Below are 19,890 nucleotides of genomic sequence, written 5' to 3'. Positions count from 1 at the left end.
GAGTCCGAATGGACCATGTTCAGCGTCTCCATTGCCGAAGCTGCTGCATTGAGCTGCGGCCGCAAGGTGGTTGGTGCCTGCCGTGGTGGTAATCCCCGAACCAAATGGTGGACACCTGAGGTGAAGGGAGCCACCAGGCTGAAGAAGGAGTCCTATCGGGCTTGGTTAGCCTGTGGGACTCCGGAGGCAGCTGACAGGTATCGACAGGCCAAGCGGAATGCGGCTCGGGCAGTGGCTGAAGCAAAAACTCGGGTGTGGGAGGAGTTCGGAGAGGCCATGGAAAAAGACTTTCGGACTGTCTCGAAGAGATTCTGGCAAACCGTCAGGCGTCTCAGGAGGGGAAAGCGGTGCTCTACCTGCACTGTGTATAGTGCTGGCGGAGCGCTGCTGACGTCGGCTGAGAAAATTGTCAGGTGGTGGAAGGAATACTTTGAGGACCTCCTTAATCCCACTGACATGTCTTCCGAGGAGGAAGCAGAGTCTGGGGATGAGGGGAATAACCCGCCAATTTCCGGGGGCGAGGTCACTGAGGCAGTTAAACAACTCCTTGGTGGCAGAGCCCCTGGTGTTGATGAGGTCCGCCCCGAGTTCCTGAAGGCTCTGGATGTTGTAGGGCTGTCCTGGTTGACACACCTCTGCAATGTTGCGTGGAGATCAGGGGCAGTACCTGTGGACTGGCAGACTGGGGTGGTGGTCCCCATCTTTAAGAAGGGGGACCGGAGGGTGTGTTCCAACTACAGGGGGATCACACTCCTCAGCCTCCCTGGGAAAGTCTATGCCAGGGTGCTGGAAAGGAGAGTTCGTCCGCTAGTCGAACCTCGGATACAGGAGGAACAATGCGGTTTTCGTCCTGGTCGCGGAACACTGGACCAGCTCTTTATCCTCTCGAGGATACTTGAGGGTGCATGGGAGTTTTCCCAACCAGTCTACATGTGTTTTGTGGACTTGGAGAAGGCATTCGACCGTGTCCCTCGGGGTGTCCTGTGGAAGGTGTTGCGGGAGTATGGGGTGTCTGGCCCATTGCTACGGGCCATTCGATCCCTATACAACCGTTGCAAGAGCTTGGTTCGCATTGCCGGCAATAAGTCGGACTCGTTCCCGATGGGTGATGGGCTCCGCCAGGGCTGCCCTTTGTCTCCGGTTCTGTTCATAATTTTTATTGACAGGATTTATAGGCGCAGCCAAGTGGCGGAGGGCTTTCGCTTTGGTGGCCTCAGAATCTCATCTCTGATTTTTGCGGATGATGTGGTTCTGTTGGCTTCATCGGGGGCGGGCCTCCAGCTCGCACTGGAACGGTTCGCAGCCGAGTGTGAAGCAGCGGGAGTGAGGATCAGCACCTCCAAATCTGAAGCCATGGTTCTCAGCCGGAAAAGGGTGGAGTGCCCACTCCGGGTCGGGGATGAGTTCCTGCCCCAAGTGGAGGAGTTCAAGTATCTCGGGGTCTTGTTCGCGAGTGATGGGAGAAGGGAGCTAGAGATCAACAGACGGATTGGGGCTGCAGCTGCAGTAATGCAGACGCTGCACCGGTCCGTCGTGGTGAAGAGGGAGCTGAGTGTAAAAGCGAAGCTCTCAATTTACCGGTCGATCTATGTCCCTACCCTCACCTATGGCCACGAGCTGTGGGTAGTGACCGAAAGAACGAGATCGTGGATACAAGCGGCAGAAATGAGCTTCCTCCGAAGGGTGGCTGGCCTCTCCCTTAGAGATAGGGTGAGAAGTTCGGCCATCCGGGAGGGGCTCAGAGTAGAGCAGCTGCTGCTCCACATCAAAAGGAGCCAGCTGAGGTGGTTCGGGCATCTGACAAGGATGCCCCCTGGGCGCCTCCTGGGTGAGGTGTTCCAGGCATGTCCCATCGGGAGGAGGCCCCAGGGCAGACCCAGGACACGCTGGAGAGATTATATCTCTCGGCTGGCCTGGGAACGCCTTGGTATTCCCCCGGATAAGCTGGAGGAGGTGGCTGGGGAGAGGGAGGTCTGTGCCTCTTTGCTTAGTCTGCTGCCCCCGCGACCCGGCCTCGGATAAAGCGGATGAAGATGGATGGATGGTAATAATTTAAAAAAATATTTCTTCATGTCTTTATGCAACTAGGGGTGACATGGGCCGCGAGATTGAGACAAAGACATTAGAGCCTCCTAATGCGTGTTTTGTTTGGGTTTCCATCGGCGTGGAATCACCAAAATAGAGAGGGCATAGCCTAACATATGAAACAGGAAAAAAACGCTGTGTAATCCCTTTACTTCAACAAAGTAACTGTATTCTAAATACCACCTTTTTAAACAGTAACTGTAATGGAATACAGTTACTCATATTTTGTATTTTAAATACGTAACGCTGGTACATGTACTTCGTTACTCCCCAACACTGAGTACAAGTGCTATAAAACTTTAAGAAATAATAATCAATCTTAAACTGGGAAAATCACACAGTATCATCTGTGCTGACTCCTGCTGCTATCCCTCGAATGGTTAAGGGTGAATGCTTTAGCTAATCTCCATCTCCATCCCAAGTGATCATATTCTCTACTGGCATTCTCACAGCAGGAAGTATAATCCTTGTATGACATCACCAGATTCGATTTCCTTACGTTTCTGGTCCTCGGCGATGACTGGGTTGCGGAGCTCGATGAACTCTCCTCCTCCAATCTTGTTAACGGCCTGGACCCTGAAGTAGTACTCTCCATTGTGGATGAGATCTTTGACCACCCAGCTCACCTTGCACTCTCCTGACATTATGTTGACGTATGTCCTCCTGCCGGCCTCACGCCGCTGTGCGGCACCACAAAAGGAACAAATGAAAAAACACATGAGCATTTTATTTTCACTGTCAGATTTCTAACGTGATCAGTAAAAACACGCTGCCATCTCAGACCTGCAAGACATAGTGAAGAATTGGACTACCACCATCATAATCTGGTGGATCCCATGAAACTTTACAGGAGCTCTTTGTGATCTCAGAAGCCACAATTTCCTTGCAAGGACCAGGAAGCCCTGAACACAAAGACATAGAGACATGAAAAAACATCGGCTCCAGGTTCAGTGTGTCTCTCCAGTGATGTACAAACTGGCCATGTGTGTTTAAATACCGATGACTTTGACATTGATGGTGGCACTGGCACTTCCCAGCTTGTTTTCTAGTGTCACTTTGTACACTCCAGCATCGGCATGAAGACTGCTGTCAATCTCCAGGTGACAGGAGGTATACTCCTTCCTGTTGAGCACCAACCAAGAAAGAAAAGACACAAAGCCATTTTAATGGAGCTCATGTTGGGCTTTTTCCCAGCAAAAAAAGATCAGTTTTCTACTGTTTGTTTGAAGAGTAATTTCAATATAGTATTCTTTAAAGAATATGTTCTTCTATTATATCAGTCATTCCATCTCAAATCAGTACATCCATGAGGGTCTGAAAGGCGTCTATAAATAAAATGTATTATTATTATTATTTTATTACATGTTTGGTAACATTTCTACTTAAACAACTCCAATTTTCTTAAATGTTTTATGGTCCAAAGTTTACCCATATATAGTGAGTGCTGTGAAATTTTAGTTTTATACATTAGAATTAGTGCTGTCAGAGTTACTCTCGTTATAATGACGTTAACGTCATAACCGCATTCACGCGGCAGATCTCTGTTAGCACGGATTGGCCCATGTTAGGGGCTGCACGGCACTAACGCGCTAACAGGCTAACCGTGCTAACACTTTGACGCTGTGCAACCCTAAAACATGACATTTTAGTTTTTGACATTAAAATTAAAAAAGAAATATTTTTTAAATGGTCACTTTCAGACCATTGTTTTGCTAACTGAAATATAAATATATGTGTCAAAAACTAATAAAAACTGGTCTTTCTAACAGCTGAAATAGATCAATTTGGGACAGATACGCACATAAAAAAATTGCCTACTAACCCCTCTGACCCTAAATCCCTAATCTATCCCTAACCCAACCCTAAACCTGGCATGACTTCTACAGGTAAGCAGAGATCAGGCATGTAAATACATATAAATTCCCCATTCTTTATATTCCCAGATCGGGTGCTAGTAGAGGCTGGGAGTTTGAGGGTCCTGCTCAGTTTCTTGGACAGCACTCTTCTACCTCTTAGTATATTTTAAACTTAATTTTAAATATCAGACTGAATGCATTAAGTCTCAAACTGTTGGGTAGAGCAAGTGTCAAAAATGAAAACTATGAATATGTTTTAACAACATTATTTTTCAGTTATCACAAAAAGCAATACCTGGATACGCTAGAATTTTTTTCTATATTTTTCTTACCTTAACTTGCCACTACTCAGACATTTACACATCGGTCCCAAATTAAGGATCTTGATGCATTTTGATGGTAAGAAAAATGAAAATTTTAGACTCAAATATTCATGTTCAAACTTTTCCTCACATTTAAATGTGTGAAAAATGGCTTGAAAGTGGGTGGATTGTAGATTTTTATTTATTTTTTTGTTTGTTATATTAGGATTAAATTTCACAGCAAGCATAAAGTTTTTATGCAAATCAGAGATGGATGAGTGTAAGGCCTGTGCTGGTGTGAAATGAAATAACCGATATGACAAAAGTTCTAGATGAAAGGATTCGCACAGAACACTCACCTAAAGCCAAGGCGTTCATCCGCCTTCAGCTCTTTGCCATCTTTGTGCCAGGTGATTTTAGGTAAGGGGACTGCTCTAAAGGGAACTGGGATGTGCAGCTTTTCTGTTTCCACAACAACTAGATCCAGAGTCTGGAATTCCAGAGTTGGGTTGCCTGAAAACACAGAAAAACAAAATCTTTCTCAGCCACAAATGAAGGGCACCGGTGACTCTCAGAAACAAATATGAAGATTCTTACAGTCAGAGTCTTTGGCAAAGACATTTTCAGAGATGTCCGACGGTTCGCTCTCTCCGATAGCATTAACGGCCCTCACTCTCAGAATGTACTCCTTTTCAGGGGTCACGCCCTCCTCTACACGGTACTTGAGCTCCTTCACTGGACGGGAGTTCACCCTCATCCACTTCTCAGTTCCAGCCTCGCACATCTCAATGTGGTATCCTCTGACAGGGGCACCGCCATCTGTTTGTGGAGGTTTCCAGGCAATTGCCAGGAAGTCTCGGCTGGCTCCAGTCACGTGTAATTCAATGGGTGGTGATGGGATGCCTGGAGGGGAGAATATAAACTCAGACTCTCCGCACTTTAAATTGTTTTTACTGTTACAATATAATTATTAATGAATTGAAAGCCTTTATTGTCATTATACATAGTATAACGAGATTAGAAACAGCTCTATAAAAGTGCACACATGCTTATAGCATTTTATAAAAACTATACAATAATTTAACTATACACTTACTGTAAATATATGAAGCTTATTTATTTATTTTTTTATCTATTTCCTGAGCTGACCTGTTGGATCTTCTATGGTGAGAATCTCGGTGGGTTCACTTGGGTGTCCACTGCCAGCCTCGTTCTCAGCTCGGACCTGGAACTGAACCTCTGTTCCCTCAATGACGTCTGTTACCCTGTACTTACAGTCTGGACCCGAGGTCTTCCCACATTTCACCCAGCGAGTTCCAAGCTTCTCTTTTTTCTCAATGGAATACCTGAACAGCCAATGGAATACAAGGGAAATAGACCTTTATACATACTAGGTCGAGGAAACAAATCTGCTGCTTCTGCTGCAGGTGCCATTTACATGGTGATCTACTAAGTGCCTATCCTGCATGAGAAACGTAAGGAAATCAGTTTTGCAGAAATGTTTAAGTTGCACGGGACTTAAGTTGTGCAATGTCACATACAGGGTACAAGATAAAATGTGATAAAATGGTAAAATGTAACCTGAGGATGGGTCTTCCACCATCGTTTTTCGGTGCCTCCCACTGCAAGTCCACATATCTTTTGGTCACAGCACTGACAGCGAGAGCGTAGGGTGGGCCAGGAGTACCTGGAAATGAGGAAACATTATCGTCGTTCTTTGACAGATCAGCAGTGAGGATTTTCATTGCCTTCAAATTGAAATGATTTGTGCGACTGCGCATCCTTTCTAACTTACTGAAAGTGTCTTTTGCCAGCACAGAGTCCTCCATCTCACAGAAGGGTCCGACACCCACAGCGTTCTCAGCAGCAACACGGAACACATAAAGCGACCCTTCATTGAGCGGTTTCACGTCGCACTTCAGCTCTTTGACTGTGGTGTCCACAGTCTGCCAACCTTTACGCCTCACATCACGTTTCTCCACAATGTAGTTGGTGATGGCTGAACCTCCATTGCGCTCAGGAACCGCCCATTTCAGCTCAGCACTGTTCCTGCTGATGTTGACAACCTCTAACCAGCGTGGAGCTGAGGGAGGGTCTGGGGAAAGGAAGACAAACCACAGTTTTAATCTGTCGGTGTGACCTGGCCAGCTTCAGAGCACCAGCTGTCGGATGTGTCGCCCATATACCATAGTGTACCACGCTTATTCTCTACCAGTTTGTCTTACAGGGAAATGTTTTGACTGTTTAAAACTTCAAATATTCCAACAATTAAAACTAAATTTAAACAATTAAACTCAATTTAAGAAAATGTGAAACTGTGCTTTACATGTCACATCATTCGTCTTTTCCAGATGAAAAACACATTTCATCTAAAAAACCTGTTTAATTCAGGGTGAACGTACTCAGAGTTTGAACACTGATCAGCTGTCCTACAACAGTAAATGCTGAGCTGCCAGTCTGAGAGGTCAGCTGTTGAACGGCCCTCCTGTCTTGTACTCCCCACATAGACGTTTTCCCGAGGGCGTTCCATTTTTACCAATTATCCAAGCGTGCATTTAAGTTTTGGTTTTCAGTTTTGGTACTGAAGCAATGATATATCCCACTGTACTGATGCTCATGATTGGACATAGATTTAAACCCACCCTGAATAAATGCAAAATTTTAACCTTATTTTGAACATAAAAAATAATAATCAACCCACCTCTGTGTATTTTTATGGCAGTTTTATTAGCACTCTGAGAGGCTTATGTGGGAACCTTTCTCAGAGAACCCCACGTATGCTTATTGTACAGTTAACCGTTTGTGTTCTGGACATTTGTTTTTATTTCATGTTTGTCTAAATTGTCTGACAGCACCTGTGTTATAGAACCACACACACTAAATATCTATGTTTATTTGTGTGTGTGTTATAAATTGCACATTTTTTTAAGCTCACCCCTCTTGTATTATGTGGCAGTCAGTGCAGAACAGATCATTGATCTATGTTTTACTCCAGTATGTTTTTCTGTTTTTAGATCATGAATTATTCTTACTGAGTCTCTCTTTGCAGAGCACTGGGTCACTGGGTTCACTGGGTTCGCTCTCTCCAGCCACGTTAACAGCTCGCACTCTGAACGAGTACTCCTGCTTCTCCATCAGGCCCTTTAGGAAATATTCCAGCATGGGGATGTTCTCTGCCACACGGATCCAGTCCGTGGTGCCGGTCTTTAGCATCTCAATGACATAGCTATCAATCTTTGCTCCGCCATCATGCTCTGGTTTGGTCCACATTAGGAAGCATGACGTCTTAGCTACGTCCTTCACTGTGGGTTTGCCAGGGGGCCATGGAGGGTCTGGTAGGAAAAACAACCGTGACATATTTATCTATTCTAAACAGATTTAAAGTGCTTATAGAAGTAAGGGGAATTTAGTACCAATAGGATCTTTAACAAGGATTGGATCTGTCTCCTTGCTGGGTTTCCCAGTTCCGGCCAGATTCTCAGCAAGGACTCGGAACTTATACTTCTTCCTGGTTGGAAGACCTTTGACCCTAATGAAGAAAAGTACACTGTAATCTACCAAAGAAGCTTAATGCAAGAGTCAGTTTTGAAATTCGACAGCAGAGTAGCTAGGCTAACCTTTTTTGTGTCTTTGACTGGTCAAAAAAGTTATAGCATATGAAAGTTCTCTTTTTACCTGCATTTTAATGCAAATATAAAAAACTTCAATAACGTTTTGTTTTTCAGTTTATACTGTTGCCTCATTTCCATTGTCAGATGTTGAATAATAGAGATGATGCATAATCTTAGTTTCCCATATGCTTTTACACAAATCAATTGTTTTTAACTTTGGGAACCATCACAAGGTGCAGTGCATTTCGGATGAAGACTCAGTGGCCAGTATCAACACTGCTGTGTTGCTGCTGTAGTGTTGCAAATGTGAACGATGGAGATTGTTGTGGAAGTTTTCCATTACAGTTTTTTCTGAATGCTTAAACCCTAACTGTGATTCCTGTAGCACGATCTCTAAAACTATTCAGACTTATAGCAAAACCACTCACTGAGTTTGCAAAACTAAAAGCACAAAAACTGCTTTGCACTCAGTTTGCAATTTTGTAACATACACTTTGCAAAACTGTAGGCACAATTCACTGCACAACACTAAATTACCAAATTTCCAACACACTCCTAGCAAAAGTATACACATGTATGGCTATCATTAACACTAATTTGCCAACTGTCTGGCACACTTTCACATGTGAAAACTTTTTTAGATAATCAGTTCACTTTGCAATCAGCCTAAGCACTATAATACAGGTAAGCTGTGTGTGCAGAGTACAATGGAGGGAGCAGAAAGAGTGAGAAGTAGAGGAGGCCGAGGAAGAGGACGTGGAGGTGAAGAAGTAGGATGAAGAGGACGACAAGGACAAGGAGGAGCAAGAGGAAGACGAGAAGGGGGGAGAGGAAGATGAGGAGGGGGGAGAGGAAGGGTAGGAAGAGTAAGAAATAGAATTGCTGATGACATCAGAGCTACAATAGTGGACCATGTAATCAACCGTGGAATGACCCTGAGGGAAGCTGGCCAACGGGTCCAGCCTAACTCGAGCCGCTACACTGTAGCAAGCACCATGAGGACGTCTTGAAATGAGAATCGGTTAGTACAGTCACTTCGCACAAAGATTTCTAGCACTGCCATATGCCAATGAGAAACACACCAATACCATTGATGTAAAAATACTGAAATTGTTACTTTACAGAATTGCTAGATGACCAGATGCTGGGGCAGAGGAAGCATGTTCACTGCAGACCAAGTAACCCATATAGTCATTATGGCGATTGCAAATAATCCTATACTTGGAAATAAACACTTGTGTTTGTTTTGATGTGTTTGAATAAACACCAGTACTTGAAGTTTGGATCCCTCTATGCTTATGGATCTATGACAGAAGTATGAGCTCAAACTGACATAGCCTACCTTGTGCACAGAGAAAGCAAAAGCCAGATGTGTTTTGTATTCATACCATCAGTGTGCAGTTGGCGCATTGTGTGCTTAGTAGATGATGGCTTGTGTGTACTGTTTGATACGGAAACACCATTTTTACGAAGGTGTGAAGAGTTAATCTAGCTGTGTTTGCTTTTGCAAGAGAACTACAATGTTTTGATTATTGGGTGACAGGTTTTCTTATTTGTGTGAAGAGTTTTGCAAAATTAGCCAATAGTTACAAAAAATGTGCTTAAGCAATCAGAAAAAACTGTAAGTAAAGCCTGCAGACGAGCGGTGAGCGGTAGCTAACATTCTTTAAAAAAAAAAAAAGCTAACATTCTTTAATCACAAACAAAGAACAGAAAACCAAGCTTGGTGGAGCCTGCATGATCGTGGGGCAGACTCAGCTAAATACCGTCTCCAGGAACTAAAGGCAGTACACAGCTGTTTCACAGCTTAAGGTTCGCACTCCCTTGCTACCTCCCAGAGTCCTCGAAGAGACAAAAGACTCTTCCTGTGGAGTTGTCTGCTTGTCTGCTTCCCCCCAACTTCCTTACCAGACCCCCACCATTTGTCTAAGTAAGTAAGTAAAATTTATTTATATAGCACATTTCACAGATAAAAATCACAAAGTGCTTTACAATAAGATCAGACATACAAGTTTAAATTAATTAAAAGCCCGTTTGTATAAAAATGTCTTCAGCTGCTTTTTAAAGGAGTCAGTAGAGTCTAGACAGCGTAAAGACAACGGCAGAGAGTTCCACAGCCTCGGTGCCTGAAAAGCCCGATCCCCACGTGTTTTAAACCTAGTACGTGGGACCACCAGTAGCCTCTGACTTGAAGACCTAAGTGCTCGGGATGAAACATGAGGTTTCAACAGGTCAGAGATATACTGGGGAGCTTCACCGTGCAGAGCTCTAAAAGTTACACCTAAAATTTTAAAATGAACCCTAAACTGCATGCTAAAGAGACATGCTAAAATCCAGGGATTTAATTCATCAGATCTATTTGCCAGACAATTTTTCAGCTCGGTGTAAGAGACTGAAGCACAGCTGTGACGGCTGTATGAATTGATTGCTTCAGTCAGCCTTTGTCTGTTGGAATCAAAATCACTGAATTAACTTTTTTTCTAATAGGTTAACTTATGGGACAGGTGCTTTGTGAAAACAACAAAAGTAACCAGATCAGTTCAGTCAGTTTCAGTCTGGTGTTACTAAACCACACATTTGTCCGTGTACAGGGGTCGCTCATAAATTAAGTCTAAAGTTCTTATCTCCAAAAATGGATTTGATCCAGAGAGTCCTGGATAGAAGGTGAACCTGGTAACAGTGAAAACCTTTTAGATGCTATAACTTGTTTTGACCAGCCACCTATCCCACGTAGTTGTACTGTGTTTTTATAGTTAAGAACACATTTCATTTCAGTGAAGTATCAGAGAAAACAGAAAACATCAGGAGCACCAGTACTTTTTCTAATATTCCTGAGTTTAAACTTTTCTGTTGGAAATGTACATCAGCACACTAATCTACCAAAGAAGCTCAATGTGTAAACATCAGTTCTGAAATGTGACAGCTAGGCTCACCTGTAGTTTGTGTCTTTGACTGGCAGCTTGTTGCATCTTATCCACTTGTCATGGTCAGCTTCGTATCTCTCCACCCAGTATCCAGTAATTGGGCTTCCTCCATCCTCATCGGGCTCATACCAGTTCAGATTCAGAGAGTCCTTTGCAATATCTGAAGCCTCCAGCTTGTAAGGAGCCCCGGGAGTATCTGAGGACAAGATCAGATGCATCAGGTTAGTCCAAGTCATGAAGACTTGATGTACTTGACCAACTAGGGACCTGAAAGTAAAAAAGCCTGATTATGATAAATGTTCCACACTAAACTCTTCAGTTAGCTGAGAATCAACAAGAACAAGAATCTCTCACAGGATCTTATAAAAAAAAACCTGTACGATTAAGCTGTTTTTCCATCTTAACCTCCTAAGACCCGAACTCTTCCACGGCAGCATTTTTAATTTCTCTTTGATATTTGGGCTGATTGGGACCTGATGAATGTAAAAACAAAGAATTACCAGATTATTTTTTTTACCTGATTTTTGTTTCTAAGAAAAATGAGAGCCACAAATGAGGATATTCGTTTAAAATTTCATTAGAACAGTAGCAGGATAATGTCCTCGTAAGTGGATATCAGGCCCTTGTAGAGCAAAATTGAGTATTATGGTCTAAATAACCCAAAATGTGATGTCCACATATGTGGACGCAGGTCCTAGGAGGTTAATGCTGCATCAGACATTTCAATCCAAACAAACAGAAAAAATACTACTGTATATGAATCTATACATAAAAGAAAACTGGAAATGGACTCATCTACAAATGGAAATTTCTGTTTCTAAGATATTAGATGTAAGGTAGCCTACCAAAGGGGTATTTAGCAGTGATTGATGGGTGTTCAGCAGCTGGACCAACACCAAACTGGTTTTCAGCAAATACTCTGAAGATATAGTCTTTGAACTTGATCAGACTGGTAGCTTTGTATGTGGTCAGCTTCACAGTGGAGGACAGTCTGTGCCAGATCTCACTATCAGCAGCTCGCCGTTCAACAATATAGTTGGTAACTTTGGAGCCACCATCATCACGTGGAGGGTTCCAAGCCAGAAAGCAGGACTCATTGGTGATTTCAGAAATGTCAAAAGCAGCAGGGGGACCAGGCTTATCTGTTTTGAAGAGCAGATTTAAAATTGTAATCAGCAGAAACGGAGAATCTGTACCTTTCTCGGTCGTTAATTGATCTTACCAAGGATGTTGACATCCACAGTGGCAGTGGCACGACCGCTGCTGTTGGTGGCTTCGATGATATAAGTGGAACTGTCATCTCTCTTTGTCTTGGCGATGGTAACCATGGAGTGTCCTGGCTTGGTGTCGATGGACACCCTGTCGTCTGGTTTGAGGACCAGGTCGGCTTTGGTCCACTTGACTCGTGGCTCAGGCTTACCTGTCACATCAGCAGGAAGTTCAATCTTGCTGCCAGCCTTAGCAGTCAGACCAGCCAGAAGCTTGGCATCCAGCTGGATCTCTGGAGGCTCTGCATAGAAATTAAGGACAAGAAGTCAGTCAGTAGGTGGGCATTGAGATGCCATAGTCACAATAGAGTAAAGAGGACAGCAAGCTCAGTGTGACCACATAAAACTAATGGCTTGCTTATACGGAGTTTATACGAGGGAATAACTTGTAACGTTGGATTACACCATATGAAATTTCATGGTCCTAAGAGGACTACATCACAAGTACCTTTAGGATCAACAGCCTGGATCTCATCAGTGGCTTTGCAGGGCCGGCTGGCTCCAAGTCGGTTCAGGGCTCTGATTCTGTAAGAGTACCACTGACCCTCAATAAGATTCGTCACCTGGCACTTCAGCTCAGGTACCAAGTCCCCACAGGGCTCCCACTTATCCGTTCCTCTCTGACAGCGTTCAACATTGTAGCCCCGGATGCCGCTTCCGCCATCATACTTTGGCGGCTCCCAGGTCAGGAAGATGCCACTGGCTGACTTGTCCCTCCACCTCAGGTTTTCTGGAGGGTCGGGGACAGCTGGAGAAAAAAAACAGTTGGAGCGCTTAGAAAGTTTCTCAGAAGCAGTTTAATCGAAAGGAAGTCTCGTGTTGTTCTGACTCTACGTGTACGAAGAATGTGTTTAAGTATTTTGATTAATAGAGACAGCCAGTATTGTCATTAACATCAATGTTACACATTGAACACTGCCTTTACTCACTTGCAGGAGAGGAGACGTTAACTGGCTCGTCAATATACGCTGGCTCTCCCGGTCCACATTTGTTGCAGGCGGTGACTCTGAACAAATACTCCTTCCCTTCAACCACGTCAGTAACGGTGAACTCCAGATCCTGGATCCCTGTGGTCACCTTAGAGAAAGAAGAATTAACATCAGGCTTAACTGGTCCTTCATCACCATGTGCAGTCCAGCTAAACATTTCTTCATGACAGGCTGGGGCCATGGAAATAGTATGAGGGGAGATATTATTGAGTGGGTGATAATACTGGAAATGCACTATACGAGTGCCAGTCAGCAGGTGTTGTTACGATTCGGCTGTTACTTGTTCATGAATACCCAGAGCCAGCTAATTACAGAGCACTCTCTCTCTTACACGTGTGTGTGTTTTAAAATATAAAATTACACTTTTTTAATTTAAATATTAGATGACACATTACGTAGTGATCAGCTGGTTCAGCACACTCTGAAAGCCGATGTCACTGTTGTACCTTGACCCAGGTCTTGCGGGACACGTCTCGTTTCTCCACCTGGTAGCCAATCAGAGGACTTCCTCCATCATGCTCTGGAGCCTCCCAGCTCAGGTGGACATGCTGCCGAGTCACCTCAAGGACCTTGAAGTCCTTTGGAGCACTGGGTGCAGCTGGAGACACAAACAGAAATCCGATGACACAATTTTAACAAAAATGTAACATTTGTCAAGGCTCTGCTCAGTTTTTTTAGGGAAGATTTTTAAGGTGTACCAATAACATTGACTTCAATCTCTCCAGAGACCGATGTGACATCATTCTCCAGATGTAGCGTGTAGATGCCTTTGTCTGGACGGACACTCGGAGTGACCATTAGTTCTGTAAATGTTGACTTTGTCATGAGGAAAACCCGCTCATCATGCACGCTGGATAGCTCCTTCTCTCCGAAGGTCCACTTAGCAACAGGTATTGGATATCCAGTTATGGGGACTCTGATGGTGAGAGGCTGGGGAACAATCACTTCCAGGCCATCTTTAAAAGCACTCAGGTCAAAGCTTGGACCAACTGGAGAAGAGACAGAGGTTTTAACGTGCCTGCCTTTGCCAAGGATTTTACTATGAAGGAATAGCATATGAATAAAATAACTATGAACTAATTCATTAATCTCACCATGTGGGTCGTCAGCTAGCAGAGGTCCGATGATGTTTGAAGGCTCAGAGACTCCGGCAGCGTTTTCAGCAAACACTCTGTAGTTGTACTTAGTCCCATATTTCAGACCTGACACCTGAGGCAAACGTCAGTGAGGGATTACAACAAAGAAATGTCAAACTTTTAAAAAACCTTTTATTTAAAAGACTTTAAAAGACAGTTTTGGGAGGTTTTTACTTTGAAATAACTGGTATGCCTTTTTTAAATGACAGGTTTTTTTAAACCCTCGCTGGAAGGCTTGTTTTGTCAATTATCTAATGACACGCTTTTAGCCCGAAGCAGCTGATAAAGGGCTTTTACTCAAAGGTTGTTTTTGGTCACAAGACACTGAACATCAACGAAACAGCTACTCAGGTTTGCAGATGATTTTCTTTGATTTGTACCTTGTAGAAGAGGTCAGGGCAGAGACGGGCGTTGCAGCGGAGCCACTTGTCAGAACCGTCCTCACAGCGTTCAATGATGTATCCGGTGATCATGCTGCCTCCGTTCTTCAGTGGAGTCTCCCAGGTGAGCTGCACTGAGCTCTTGTTCTGGTCCTGCCAGGACAGGTTCAGAGGGGGGCTGGGACGCTCTGCAGGTGATCAGAAAACACCAATTTTAAACCTGTTAAGTTAGAAGTATCCTAGGGTAAACCAGTGTGTGTGTTACGTTTTACCAGGCAAGAAAGGTTGACACTGAACTAGTTAAGTTGCTTTGGAGTGCTAGCTTCTTTCTGTTCAATATTGATTTTCCCTGATTTTGAGGGACAGACTAACCTTATCTAACCATTAGATAATCATTTTCTTACTTGAAAGGGTAACCAATCATCTTTCCATGAGCCAAACTCACCGATTGGATCCATGATTTTGACGGGCTGTGAGGCAGCACTGGGTTTGCCGACACCGGCTCTGTTCTCAGCTTTCACTCTAAAAATGTACTCTTTATTCTCAATGACATCATTAATGATGGCACTGAGGTCATCAGGTTTGGCCACCAGGACAGGAGACCACTTCACTGACGTCCTGTCGCGGAGCTCAATGATATAAGAGGTAATGGGAGAGCCTCCATCTGATGTGGGAGGCTCCCAAGACAGAGTGCAGCCAAACTTGGTGACGTTTCCCACGATCACATTCAGAGGAGCTTCAGGAACATCTACAGAGATAAACAAAATATATTTTAGTGAACATGTGTTCAAGCATCCAAGTATTAAAGTATATATCAAGTTAAATTTGCACCTCAAAGATCTTGAACTTGGAAGTTTGGGCTACTTTTGTCCACTTAACTAGACTGTTTAATTTCCTTTCATCAAAATATCAATGCTTCTGTTTAATCTGAAACATCCTGTGGCTCATAAAGAAGCTAAGAGAAAGTTGGTGGCTGTGTAAAGGAACAGTTTAAAATAAAATATCATGGGTTATTTTGAACTCTAACAGAGTAAAGATTTTAAAAAAGAAACAAGGATATGAGCAGAACAGGTCAACTTAACTTCAAAGATTTGGCATGTTTGTTATATTAACACCATACTCACCATATTCAGATAATTTGATTTAGCCTCCGTCTAATTCAGTTACGAGAACAATAAGCTAACATTACCAAGATATCAGTTCATGCACTACAAATTTTTATCAGTATTTTGCAATATAAAGTCTCTATATTTATAAAGTTAAACTATTGTTTGTTTTTATTTTACCTAAAAAAGTAACATCTCTTCAACTTAGTTTTATATCTTTTTTGTTACCTTAAAGTGAAGCTTACTGTCTAACATCAGAACTACTTTACATCATTATTTAAATGTGTGCAAAAGATAAATACAGTAAATCTCACCAAACTTGTTCTTAGCTTGCACAGCTTCGTCAGTCTCCACAGTGGGTCCGCTGCCAACCCGGTTTCGGGCACAGACTCTGAATAGGTACTTGGACTCCTTCTGGAGGCCGGTCACTGTGTACTCAGGACTTTCGGCATGGTCGGTGGCCAGTGTCCAGGTCTTACGTTTCTCATCACGTCTCTCCACTATGTAGCCGATGACTTTACTGCCGCCATCGCTCTCAGGCTCCTCCCATGCGAGGCTGATCTCACCATCTGCAGTGTCAGTCACCTGGAGGTTCTTCACAGGTCCTGGGACATCTGGAAAAGAAAATCACATTATAGGATAAGATAAGCAGCCTATGGACATCTACACTACAGTATCAGCTCTGAATGAAGAGAAACCCGTTCTAAAGTTTATTCTTAATCACAGAAACAGCAGATGTGAAAATACCACACGACACCCATTATTTTGTTGTTTTAAGTATGACTGGTGCTTTTAAAGTTCACTCGTTATTATGGGATTTGAGAATTTTTATGCTTTTCTTTTTGACAATTAAAAATAATGTTTTGCACCTTTTCATGCTGCTTCAGCTACTTTTGAAGGAAACAACCTGCAGATTTAAGTAACATTCATTATGTATGGGGTGAGAAATACTGAGGCACTATGTATCATCTGAATTAGATTAATATAGCAGAACACAGCTTTTGACGACGTGTTGTCCAGATTTGGCTTCACATTTAACATTAATGATCCCAATAGTGGTCAGACTATTTAAAAAAACTAGCTTGTACTAGTAACTATTTTATCTCTAATATCACACGTAATTACTATAAAATCCTTGTGGAAGCTGCAGTTCAGTGTAATTTTAATTGTAAACTGTCTTAACACTAATTTAGTATAATTTTGTTTACTTGTAGTTAACCAGCTGCTTCTACATAACAAAGGAGACCTTACCAATGACATTCAGGTTGATGAAAGCTTCTCCCGCTCCATGTTTGTTTTTGATGATGATCTTGTAGGAGCCCTCGTCGACCTTCTTGGGGTTCTTTAATCGGTACTCTGTGTGCTCAGCTGAGGTGTAGATGTTGTCTTTTTGCAGACTCAGGTTGTTGTACAGCCAGTCAGCTTCAGCTTGTGGATAGGCACTGTAGGGGACGACCATGATAACAGGCTTTCCAACATCTGTGACGTAGTTCTGGTCAGTGGTCTTTATCTGAGGCACAGCTGCAAGAGGTGAGGAATATCATCAGTAGCACATGTAGCAGGTACAATAACTACTGAACACAACACTGATTTTTCTAAGTAACCCATGGCTCACTGGACAATGCCTTGGACTTGGACTGCAGTAGCAGTGACTGCAGTGACAGTTATTGTATTTTTTGTGTCTGCACTCTCACCTGCCAGTTCCAGCCTGGCCTTTGCATCTTTATCCTTGGCAATGACTCTGTACTCTCCCTGGTCCCGAGGTCTGATCTCACAGACCTGCAATCTGTGGACTTTACCCTCGCTCATCATCTGGTATTTGTCTCCCTGGACAACGGTCATATTGTTCCTCAACCACTTCACCTCCACTCTGTCTTTGTTGAGCTCCACCTCAAATACAACGTCCGAGCCTGGAGGTTCAAACACGTTCTGCGGGGGTCTGATGATTTCCACTGGGGTCTCTGCAGGACAAAATAACATTTTTAAAGCGGTCACACCAAGCAGGAACAGAAGAGGAACTACATTCTACTGAAAACTCTTGGAGGCAACGCTGAGGATTTCACCTTCAACAAAAAGCCTGGCCCTGGATTTCTTCTCCTCCACACCACAGGCATATTCACATTCATCATCAGGTCTGCATTCCTTGATGCGCAAAGTGCAAATCTTTCCATCTCGTTCAAATATGTATCTGAGACAAAATAGTGAATTGTTTAAAAGTAAAGAAGGAGACAGATTCCAAAACAGTAAAGTGTAAAAACGGAGGACACTGTTCATCAGGAAGAATTCTGTGTGGATACAAAAATAAACTTTTGTTTTTTCTCCTTTGTAAATGTGTAAAGTCATTAAGTCTGGGAGTTACTGCAGTTTGTGATTTGGGGGTGCAGTGTAGCTGGCCATGCTAATTTGTCCTGCTCCGATTACGGCTGCTAACTGAGAGTAATTGTGCAGGAACGTGTGTTCAAAAACAGTGAAATTACTGAGGGCAACTTCTCCCTTTGTTTTTGTTGATTAATTTGTATTTATACAGTACCATGCAAAAGACTCAGCCACCCCTCATTTCTTTATCTTTTGTTATGACAGTGGGAAACAGGTGTGGTGATTTATTAAAACACGTGCACACATGTATGGATTACAGTATGAGGAAAAAAGCTTCCCTAAGGACTGGAGGTCCCTACATATGTATGTCTAAAAGTTCACTGAACTTGGATCTGCACAGAACGTTTTCCTTCATTGTGTGGTTGAACCTGGCATAGCTGTAGGCTTCATTTCTATTGGCTGAGCAAAGGCAAGTCACAGGGTGCAGCGGTCAACTGGTTTGAACTGGGTTTTTTTGGCCTTTTTATTGGCTAGACGGAGAGGCTGAAGGGAAAGCAGATTGAAAGAGGGAACATACAGTAAAGGGCGGCAGGTTGGACTCAAACCCGGGCCAGCCACACAGCATATGGTTGCCTGCTCATCCCAGTGAGCTAAACCAGCGTCCAACTTGCTTAAACTTTGGCCGTGGCATGCAGGAGTACTCCTTGATGGCGTGCATGTGCTTTGCCTTTCTCTGCAAAGTGGTAAACCGTTATTGTGTGGTGCAAGTAATAGAAATGATTGCAGCACTAAATGGGACGTGCTGTAAAGGATGCCCCCCTGGGTGAAGTGTTTCGGGCATGTCCGACTAGAACGAGGCCTGGTGAAGACCCAGCACACGCCAGAGAGGTGACATCTCTGTGAACTCCTTGACATTCCACTTATTCAGGGTTTACCCGGCCCCGGATAAGCAGAAGAAAATGGATAGATGGACAGATGGAAAATGGACTGGGCTGAAAGTGAGTAAAAAAAAGCAGCCAGTGCTCAAACACAAACAATAAAAAACCTTCAGAAGGCCTGGAGATCTATTGCTCAGGACTACTTCGAACAATAGGACATAGTATGGCTCCTTGGAACCAAAGTATGAAGAAATAAGGGGCGGCTCGAGACCTTTGCACAGTACAGTATATATGTAGTACTCTGTATTTACTTATAATATAAATATAATAAGGTTCTATAATGAAATATATTAACAGTGAAATCAGTTTGGTCTTTGTTGTGTTGGTCACAGTTTAAAATTAAATGAACAGAGTGTGTTCACATCATTCACAGAGAAAAAGAAACGTTTCACACACCTGGGTCCTTCTCTGATCTCTCGGCCATTTCTGTACCACTTGACTTCAGCTTTCTCTTTGGTCAACTTGCATGTAAATTCTGCGTCCTCGAACTCGGTGATTGTTTGGTCTTTTAGGTGCACGTTGAAATCCGTCGGTGCCTCGCTGATGATGAGCTCTGCTGTGGCTTTGTCATCTCCAGCTACAGCTGTGTATTCACCCTCATCGGCCAGGGTGCAGTCTTTGATGGTAAGAGTATGCTTGTCTTTGTCAACTCTGTAGACAATGCGTTTGCTGAGGGTAATCTCCTCACCGGCCTTCATCCACTTCAGAGTAGCATTGGGCCTGTTGACCTTACAAGAGAAGCTGATGGTCTTCTTCTCCTGAGTGTCAATGTCCTCCGGGGGAACCACTATTCTTAGACTCTCCTCTGAAAAACACAAAGTACAGTCATATTTCAGACATTAATACTGTAGGTACTTTGGTACTTTGCATTTATATACTTTGCTAATAATACATTGGACATCCTACAATTCTCCTTCTCATGCCAAAGGTGATCTACTGGACCAAGTCTGAGGACTGTTGTTTGGTGAACCCATCATCA

The 19,890-nt window shown here is 43.4% G+C and overlaps 1 protein-coding gene across 1 annotated transcript in view; it reads right to left on the bottom strand.

The window, feature by feature from the left end:
- Window positions 1–19,890, bottom strand: part of ttn.2 (titin, tandem duplicate 2) — a 217,919-nt gene that overhangs the window by 86,747 nt on the left and 111,282 nt on the right. Inside the window, exons 112-136 of the mRNA XM_082507917.1 lie at window positions 19,308–19,716; window positions 17,721–17,845; window positions 17,352–17,618; window positions 16,909–17,178; window positions 15,972–16,271; window positions 14,997–15,299; window positions 14,552–14,739; window positions 14,130–14,244; window positions 13,734–14,024; window positions 13,482–13,633; window positions 12,976–13,123; window positions 12,495–12,794; window positions 12,001–12,288; window positions 11,624–11,920; window positions 10,788–10,974; window positions 7,657–7,772; window positions 7,276–7,575; window positions 6,039–6,338; window positions 5,825–5,930; window positions 5,393–5,589; window positions 4,841–5,146; window positions 4,603–4,756; window positions 3,083–3,207; window positions 2,869–2,987; window positions 2,585–2,765 (exon numbers count right to left, since the gene is read on the bottom strand). Coding sequence (XP_082364043.1) covers window positions 2,585–2,765; window positions 2,869–2,987; window positions 3,083–3,207; window positions 4,603–4,756; window positions 4,841–5,146; window positions 5,393–5,589; window positions 5,825–5,930; window positions 6,039–6,338; window positions 7,276–7,575; window positions 7,657–7,772; window positions 10,788–10,974; window positions 11,624–11,920; window positions 12,001–12,288; window positions 12,495–12,794; window positions 12,976–13,123; window positions 13,482–13,633; window positions 13,734–14,024; window positions 14,130–14,244; window positions 14,552–14,739; window positions 14,997–15,299; window positions 15,972–16,271; window positions 16,909–17,178; window positions 17,352–17,618; window positions 17,721–17,845; window positions 19,308–19,716 — 5,544 coding nt within the window. The remainder of the gene's footprint in view (window positions 1–2,584; window positions 2,766–2,868; window positions 2,988–3,082; window positions 3,208–4,602; window positions 4,757–4,840; window positions 5,147–5,392; window positions 5,590–5,824; window positions 5,931–6,038; window positions 6,339–7,275; window positions 7,576–7,656; window positions 7,773–10,787; window positions 10,975–11,623; window positions 11,921–12,000; window positions 12,289–12,494; window positions 12,795–12,975; window positions 13,124–13,481; window positions 13,634–13,733; window positions 14,025–14,129; window positions 14,245–14,551; window positions 14,740–14,996; window positions 15,300–15,971; window positions 16,272–16,908; window positions 17,179–17,351; window positions 17,619–17,720; window positions 17,846–19,307; window positions 19,717–19,890) is intronic.

The sequence above is a fragment of the Aulonocara stuartgranti genome (genome assembly GCF_965226115.1).
Source record: "Aulonocara stuartgranti genome assembly, chromosome: 16".
Taxonomy (NCBI): Eukaryota; Metazoa; Chordata; class Actinopteri; order Cichliformes; family Cichlidae; genus Aulonocara; species Aulonocara stuartgranti.
Note: the sequence above shows the minus strand (reverse complement) of the source record. Positions and strands in the feature narration are given on the sequence as shown.